General features: G+C 59.2%; 1 protein-coding gene across 2 annotated transcripts; it reads left to right on the top strand.

The window, feature by feature from the left end:
* The first annotated feature begins 1845 nt into the window (after positions 1–1845).
* Positions 1846–7212, top strand: METTL1 (methyltransferase 1, tRNA methylguanosine). Of its 2 annotated transcripts, none has more exons than XM_054012711.1 (6): positions 1846–1994; positions 3219–3385; positions 3925–4109; positions 4690–4803; positions 5965–6066; positions 6710–7212. In XM_054012711.1, exons 1-6 carry the CDS (start codon positions 1915–1917, stop codon positions 6872–6874), a joined length of 813 nt encoding a protein of 270 aa, XP_053868686.1. In that variant the 5' UTR covers positions 1846–1914; the 3' UTR covers positions 6875–7212. The 2 variants fall into 2 exon arrangements, with proteins under 2 accessions (XP_053868686.1, XP_053868687.1); XM_054012712.1 differs by lacking the exon at positions 6710–7212 and adding an exon at positions 6570–6696.
* The last annotated feature ends 1220 nt before the right edge of the window (positions 7213–8432 follow it).

The raw sequence follows: 8432 nt of genomic DNA, 5'->3' as shown, positions 1-8432 counted from the left end.
ACTGCCCCTCTGGCCCAGTGTCCTGTCTTCCAACAGTGGCCAATGCCAGGTGCTTCCGTGGGAATGAATCCCCAACCCATCCTGCTCCTTGTCCCCTCTCCGCCCTCCCCAACCACCACTCCGGGACCTCACCCCCCACCAACCCCCCTGTCCCCTGACTGCCCCGACCCCTATCCACCCCCTCGCTGAGTCCTGACAGACCTCCGGAACGCCCACGATCCAACCCCCCGTTCCCCGTCCCCTGACCGCCCCCCCAGTAGCGCTGTCCAGGGCCGCTCCTGGGTTACCGGCGCCTCTCCCCTCTCTCGGAGCCTCAGCACGCCACGTCCAGGAGCTGCCCTGGCCCCTGGACAGCGCTGCAGTGGCGTGGTTCCAGCGGGACCGGAGCTCGCAGCCCCGCCCCCTTACCATGCGGCTCTGACTCAGTGGGAGGCTCTCAGGCCCCGCCGGAGCCACGCTGATGCAGCGCGCTGAGGCGCCGGGGGATGGGGGAAGGTGGAGATGGGGCCGAGGGCCCCTGTGGGGCCCGGGGCAAATTGCCCCATTTGCCCCCCCTCTGGGCAACCCTGCCTGTAACCCCCCAGAACCCCAGCAGCTCTGCCCATGCTGGGGTTTTAGTGAAATTCTCTCACTGGACAGTTTGTGAGTGGGGTGTTGGTGGGGTTGTAAGGGGGTGCCTGGAGGGGATCATTGGGGTGAGTGTTCAGTGGATTTGAGGGGCAGCTAGATGAGTTTGGGGATCAATGAGGATGGGGGGGTCAATGGATTTGGGTTAGGAGGGCCAGTGGGGGTAGAAGTCAGGGGTCAGTAGGATGGCAGTTGGGGGACCAGTGAGTTTGGGTTCAGTGTTGTTGGAAATCATAAGAACGGCCATATTGGGCCAGACCAAAGGTCCATCTAGCCCAGTGTCCTGTCTTCCGACAGTGGCCAATGCCAGGTGCTTCTGCGGGAATGAACAGAACAGGTAACATCGTCAAGTGATTCAAGAGTCAGGGGGCTCACTGGGTTTGGGGTCAATAGGATGAGGGTTGGTGGATCAATGGATTTGGGCTGGGGGTCAGTGGGGCTGGCAGCTGGAGGTCAGTAGGATGGTAGTTGGGGGTTAGTAGGATGGGGGTTGGAGGGGCAGTGAGTTTGCATTGGTGGTTAGTAGGAGGATAATGGGGGAGTCAGTGGTTCTGAAGGTCAATAGGATGGTTTGGGGTTCAGAGGGGCTGGAATGGGGAGTCATGGGTTTGAGTTCAGAAGGGGTGAGGGTCAGAGGAGCTGAGGGTCAATAGGATGGAAGGTCAGTAGGATGGAGGTTGGGGGTCAGTGGGCAGGGCTGGGGAGGGGCTACGGGGAGAGTGGGCAGGGCTGGGACTCAGAGGGGCGGGGTTGAGGTCAGTTGGATGGGGTTGGGGTCAGTGGGCGGGGCTGGGTCTCAGAGGGGCGGGGTTGAGGTCAGTAGGATGGGGTTGGGGTCAGTGGGCGGGGCTGGGTCTCAGAGGGGCGGGGTTGAGGTCAGTAGGATGGGGTTGGGGTCAGTGGGCGGGGTTGGGGTCAGTGGGCGGGGCTGGGTCTCAGAGGGGCGGGGTTGGGGTCAGTGGGCGGGGCTGGGTCTCAGAGGGGCGGCGTTGGGGTCAGTGGGCGGGGCTGGGTCTCAGAGGGGCGGGGTTGAGGTCAGTAGGATGGGGTTGGGGTCAGTGGGCGGGGCTGGGTCTCAGAGGGGCGGGGTTGGGTCAGTGGGCGGGGCTGGGTCTCAGAGGGGCGGGGTTGGGGTCAGTGAGGGCGGTGCCGGGCCCTTTAAAGCAGGCGCGCGCGCGCTGGTGATGGCGCGTTTCCTGTGACGTGTAGTTCCCGCGACTCCAGCTGTGGCCGCGCCGCGCGGGCTCCACGTGGGTGGCGGGCCCGGCGCGGGGTCCCGGGGGCGCCATGGCGGGGGCCCCGCCCCAGAAGCGCTTCTACCGGCAGCGGGCTCACTCCAACCCCCTGGCGGACCACACGCTGCGCTAGTGAGTGGGGGGGGGGCTGAGCCCCCATCCCAGGGAGCCCCCCAAGTCCCGACTCCCATCACCTGGAGCCCCCCTGCCCTGGGAGCCTCCTGCCCCACTGAACCCCATGTGCCCCGGGGAGCCCCCTTCATCCTGCCCCCTTCCCATTTTGGGGTCCCTCGATCCCGAATTCCCTTTGCCCTGGGGGAAGCCCCGATCTCACCCTTCCTCATCCTGAGGGGGGAGGCGTCCTGAGCTCCCTGTCTTCTGAAAGAGCCCTTCTGGTTCTCCCCCGCCCCCTTGTGGGAGAGCCCCTGAGCTGGGAGAGAACCGCCTCACCTTGAGCCCTGTATGTATCCAGCAGGCCTCTTCTCTCCCCCCCCCCCCCCCTCCCGGGGAACTAATCAGAGTGCAAATGGCGTAACCCAGCTGGGTTTGTCTTGACTAGGATGTGCAAGAACGCGTTAGCTGACGTTTTATACATCTGGGTAGACAGGGAATGCTCCCTTCAGGTTCTCGCTGGTGGAACTGAAGCTATGCCTAGGGTGGCATGTGTTTAAAAGGTTACACTGAGGCTAGGTCTACCCTACCCAAGCTTGTGTGTGTGTGTGGAGCTGTGATTTTTTGCCCAAAAGTGAATGCCGTTACACAGACAAAATCCTGCTTTTATCGGTATTGCTTGTCTCGCTCAGGGAGACTGAAATAAACTCTATCCCCAAAAGCGCAGTTTTGCCCCTCTAAGCAGTATTTGCTTCTAGTGCAAAGCCTTCCGAGTGTTGACCTGACATGCTTTTATTGACTCTCTTGTTCCAACAATCGCATTTAAACTCTGCTTGGGAAGAGTCCTAAGAGGTTGCTAGTGTTAGTATATTTACATCCATTTTTCAGAGTGTTTAAGAAAACACTGTGAATTTATTTCCTGAAGCACCTCTGTGATGTGCTGTCAGGTCGCAGAGGAAGAGACCGCCCCTGCCCAAAGCACTCACAATCCAGAGAGGAACTGGGACACTTAGGTGGAGAAACACCCTCTAACGCCAAGTTAGATTAGGCTCCACCTGACTCATTCCCTGGGGGCAGGATTGGGCCCTGAAATCTTTGGGTGTTTGTCCAGCTTGAAATGGTCCAAGCACGGACATTTTTAGCCCATTGGGAAGTTATTGCACAGCTTAAATCTCCTCACCGATCAAATTGCTGCTTTCCCGTCCTCTCTTTTAATCTAGCTCTGTCCCTGCCCCTCTCTATTAGTCCCACAAAACCTGAGGAAATGAACTGGGCTGAACACTACCCTGAGTTCTTCGCCCCGTTGACCAAAGATGACCGTCACGATGACCCGAAGGACTCCGAGGAGAGAGCGAAGCCTGTGGCACAAGTCGAATTCGCTGATATTGGCTGTGGTTATGGGGGCTTGTTGGGTAAGTTCCCAGTGATACTTTTCTGTCGGTCTGGACGCAGCAGGTTCTAGATGGGCGGGTGTGGTCGAGGCTGCTGTGGCAGGACGGTTCTGAGGGGGGCGTGGGTTTGTTCAGGGAAGCCCAGATTCGGGTCCATGCCTGACTTCATGCTGTGACTCTAGAGAGCATCTTGGGCATGTCGCTCTCTGTCTGTTGACAGCCATGTGTCCCAAAGTACCTGGTGTGGAACTATGCATGCTTAGCTGAGACCTAGCGCTGACTCACCAGTGGAACTAGCTCCTTGATCTGCTCTGAGCATAGCCCAGACCCGATGCGGGAAATCTGTCCGTGGTGTGGATCAGGGAGAGCTGGTGACATGGGCTGTCTCACCCTGGTGTCCCTATAGATTCTGTTACCAGGCTGCTACCACTGCCTCTCTCCAGGCAAGTGGGAATGACCTGTCTGATACTTATTGTTCTGAACAGTTACCTCTGTCTGGGATTCCCTGGTACTGGCTCTGCCCTGAGAGCAGATGGTAATTCCTCTTTCATCTTTTACAGTCGAGTTGTCTCCCCTCTTCCCCAACACCTTAATGCTGGGCCTGGAGATCCGAGTGAAGGTCTCGGATTACGTCCGTGACCGGATCCAGTCTCTGAGAGCATCCCATCCCGGGCAGTACCAGAACATCGCCTGTATCCGCAGCAATGCCATGAAGCACCTGCCCAACTTCTTTCGCAAGGGGCAGGTGAGGTGCCAGGAGCTGTGCGGCTCCGCCACTGATGTCCCAGGCAGTCATATATAGAACCTCCTGCTTTCAATCCTTGCTATCCTTGGGGAGCACGCAGCCCTCACTCCCCACCTCTCAAATCCTGGGATCTGCTCTGAGATGATAGACAAGCTTCCATAAGACACCCATCACGGTGGTGTCTGGGCAGCCCTTCGTCTACTCCCATTTGAAGGGAAGTTGCTCTTGAACTAAAGGCTCTTTAGCTTCCCACTTGAAAAGAGGAAACCCCAACCCTGAAGGTGCTGTAAACAAGCTGTAATTCAGTGGGGGGGCCCAATCCCAAATCGGTCCCGGAGATGCTGTCGCTGGCTGGGGGCTGCTCCTATAACTACAGTGATACCCCCGCCTTCCTCTGATAACTGCAGTACTGATTGAGTTAGCAATCCCAGGAGGATGGGGACGGTCAGCCAGAGAATGCATCCGTGGCCACGGTGATCTCAATGGGGCAAGGAGGTATTGGTGCTGCTGGCTACGGTGACTAGAAGGGCTCACTGTCTCCCCCTCTCCACCCTGCCGGGGTTGCCCCCTGTGTTTGCAGCTGGCCAAGATGTTCTTCCTCTTCCCGGACCCGCATTTCAAGAAGACTAAGCACAAGTGGCGGATCATCAGCTCGACGCTGCTGGCTGAATACGCCTACGTCCTGCGGGTCGGGGTGAGTTGGGATCAGTCGCTCATGGGGGTGCTGAGGCTTGCGTGGGCTCTCCGGTTCCGGGAAGCCTCTCTGGCTAGGGAAAGAGCCCCTCCCCCCACGAGGGGGTTTAACCCCTCTCTCCCCACAGAGAAAGGGTTTGCATTGTTCCTAAATTAACAAGCTGGGGGGACGGGATGGGTCCAGTTTATTGCAAGGGTCAGAGATGAGGCACAAGTTTCCTGAACGCAGACCTCTGGGCTGTTCCACTGATGATTTCCTAGGGCTCCGTGGGGCCCTGGATGGGACCTACCCACGGAAGACAGACAGGAAGATTCTGTCCTCAACCAACAGCGTTTGCAGGTTTCTATCAAACTCAGCTGTGCCCCAAGGGCATGGTGAGTAAGCCCCACTTACTGCATGGGTCCCAGCACGGCGGGATTGGCCTTTGTCCTGCTTCCTGCAAAGCTGTGCTGGGAGGGCTTCCTGTTGGCAGAGCGAGCCCGTTGCCTGCCCTCGGCAGCTCCCACCTGCCCGCTCATGACTTAGCCGCCTCGGGCAACCTGTCTGCTCCTTCCTGTGCCGTCACCTGGGGATCGTAACCAGCAGATCAAATTGAGGTGATGAAGAGGCGTTGGCCCCACCCAGCCCGGCTGCGTGAGTCACAGGCAAATTCGCTAACGTCTCCCCGTGGTGCCGACCCCAGGGGCAGGGCTATGGCTGCCACGCCTCCATGATTGTCCTGGAGTCTCTAGGAAGGAAAGATGGATCTTTAATTGAAGATGTCGTATGATGAAACACCCAGGAATACGTCCCACCAAAATTGGCAACCCTGGGGGGGACGTGGGGCTGGGAGGTGGTGGGCACCCGGCCAACGGATGAGGTGCAGAAGCAGCCTCATGAATTATTCAAGAGAGCAAAATGGCCTTGGCTAATTGGAGTTGGCACCTCAGATAGTTAGGGAGGAAGTCCCGTGACCACAAGCCGCTCTGAGCAGCGATTACCCCCTCCCCATCAGGGCCCTGAGGTTTGGTGGTTCTATGACATGAGCTATCTGGGTTCTCGGGTTTTACTGCCGCATGGCTGGGATGGGGCGACAGACCCCCGACCCTGCGTAGGTGTCCAATGGCCCCTCCACATCCCCTCTTAGCTGGGTCCTCAGGCTGCTCCCTCTCTCTCGCGCAGGGCCTGGTGTATACCATCACCGACGTGGAAGAGGTGCACGAGTGGATGGTCGGGCACTTCAGCGGGCACCCGCTCTTCGTCCAGGTGCCCTTGGAGGACTTGGTAAGAGCGAGGGTTGCGGGCGCCGGGAGGGGAAGGAGCTCGAAAGGGGAATGTTTGCCCTACCCGCGGGGCCTGCATCCATCCTGGGCTGACTCAGTCTGCGAAAGGTTCTTCCCTTGACCTGGGGTTTCCAAGAAGCCTGTAGAAGTTGGAAAGTGAAACCTGGTCCCACACCAAAACCTCTTCTCTCTTTTCACGTTCACACGCTGGCTGCTTATTGCAGGGTTGGGAGGGGGGAGGGGGTGTGCTGTTGCTAGGGAGACCCCCTGCGTCTGTCCTGTTGCTAGGGAGCCCCCGGCGATGGGCTTGACTAGAAGCTGCTGGATTTCAGGACCCAGCCCAGTGTCCCTTGCTGCTGTTCAGCTGGGCTATATGGCCCATGCTTAGGCCACAGGGGTCCCTCCTGGCGGTGGATTGACCGGCTGCCCCCAACACAGCCAGGCAGGGCCAGTCACTGTTGGCTCACATGGTTTGATGCCTGCTCGGGTCTAATCTCCCTGCAGGGACAGGGGCCGGATGTGATGGGAGCAGCTGAACCACGTGCCCGCTACGCTGGAGACAAGCCAGGCTGATAGAGTCCCCTGGACAAGGGGAGGCATCGGCCGGTCAACAGCTCACGTGGTAACCGGCCTTTCTCCAACAGGGCAGCGATCCCATCGTGGGACGCCTGGGGACCTCCACCGAGGAGGGAAAGAAGGTCCAACGGAACGGCGGCAAGACCTTCCCTGCCGTCTTCCGGCGCATCAAAAACGAAGCCCTGCTGGGGGCACCAGGAACAGAGCAGTGCCAGGGGGCTCCGGACACGTGACTGTGGACCCGAGAGATGGATCGTCCTGGACCGCGTCCTGCAGCCGTGCAGCGTTCCAGGGAGGCCTCTGCCCGTCGCCTGGTGCTGTCGGGGCAGACGGGTTGGTCGCCTGGCCTGCAGCACGACGCCAGCGGCAGCCCTCGATGTCGTGAATACCGGGAGGCTGGCGCCTCTCCTAATGAGAAACACATAAGGAGTGTCCCAAACATCCCCTTGAGCTCTGCGTGCTGCTGCCCACGGGCTCCCGGAGCCGATGCTTTTACTTCTGAGACTGTGCCAGGCAGGGGCCGGCTGCAGCTTCACTCACCTTCGATTTCTGAATAAAACGTGAGCTCACAGCCCTGGCTGGACTCTCTGTGGGTCGCTGCGGGGCGGCTGGCTGGTGATCCAGGGATCTAGTGGTAAAGAGGGGTTTGTTGCCCAGGCTTGGAAGCGGCACTAGGTGTCAACCCTGCAGGCTTGCCCTGTTCCTGTCCTGCAACCTGGCTTCTCCTTGAGCTGCCTGATCCCAGCCAGGGCTCTGTCTGCAGGGCTCCACCTGTTCTCCGGGCACCTCCTCTCCAGCCCAGGCCAGTGGGTGAGGGGAACCGTCCACGCCGAGTGCTAATGGTGCTTTGCTGCCTTTAGTCTCCTGCCAGGTGAGACCGTTGTGCAGTGTCCCCTGAGCCCTGCCAGGGAGCTGTGGGAGGGACAGTCTGTGATACTCTCTGCTATGAGAAATGTGTGGGGGGGGACGACGGACACAAGCTTAATCCATCAGGGCATCCTACTGCAGCCAACCGCTATGGAGATGGAGAAGCCCACTTGGGCCTCCTCTTGCTTAGACTAGGTTCTTTGGGGCAAGGACTGTCTTCGTTATGCGCGTACAGCCCCTAGCACTGGGGCCTCCTGCTCTCAGTCTAGGCCTTTCTATTGCCACCAGCCGAACCTGTGACGGGGCCTTACTTCATTGGCCCCTGCCTCAGTTTCCACGCTCCTGGGGTTTTCTAACTGTCGCACCTGCGTGTGCAGGCCAAATGTACATCCTGCCAACATAGGGTTAAAACAACTCAGTTCCACAAAGGGTTCAGCAAGCAGGTCTTCCCTGGTTTGGGGTGGGGGTGTCCCCAGAGAGCCACCCCCCTACGTTTGCCCATGCTGGCGGAGTAGGAGGTGCCACTCCCCAGGCTACTATAGAGTGATCCTGGCTAGTTGACCCAGCTGCAGGGCCGGGGCCATCGCCTGGGTGCGCCCACCTACTTTTAAAGGGCCATTAAACCCCGTGACAATCCAGCTCCTGTATTGTGGATCTTCCCCGTGCATGCCCCAGGTGTGGTACACGCTTCTTTCTCCTCCTCTGCCCCTGGAACCAGTATATTGTCCAGTCAGTCTGTGCTTTGCCTGTCTGCTGGCTGATACCGCCTCTCCCAGAGCATCACGCCAGCACTGGTTGCTAGCCACCAAGTCCCGCCATATCTCCAGCTTTGGTATCTCCAGCCATGGGCTGCAGGACCCTGTTTCTGGGGGGTGGGGAGGTCTGGGTTGTGATCCCTAGGGGGCTGAATTCCATTGTTTTTGC

The sequence above is a fragment of the Malaclemys terrapin genome, chromosome 23 (assembly GCF_027887155.1).
Source record: "Malaclemys terrapin pileata isolate rMalTer1 chromosome 23, rMalTer1.hap1, whole genome shotgun sequence".
Classification (NCBI taxonomy): Eukaryota; Metazoa; Chordata; order Testudines; family Emydidae; genus Malaclemys; species Malaclemys terrapin.
The sequence above is the reverse complement of the archived record's forward strand: the minus strand, read 5'-3'. Positions and strand labels throughout refer to the sequence as shown.

Excerpts from the sequence above, each read along its gene's own strand:
- METTL1 (XM_054012711.1), top strand. The coding sequence starts at position 1,915 with ATGGCGGGGGCCCCGCCCCAGAAGCGCTTCTACCGGCAGCGGGCTCAC. Across the intron at positions 1,995-3,218 it reads GCGGACCACACGCTGCGCTA|TCCCACAAAACCTGAGGAAA; the intron begins GTGAGTGGGGGG and ends CCTCTCTATTAG. Across the intron at positions 4,110-4,689 it reads ACTTCTTTCGCAAGGGGCAG|CTGGCCAAGATGTTCTTCCT; the intron begins GTGAGGTGCCAG and ends CTGTGTTTGCAG.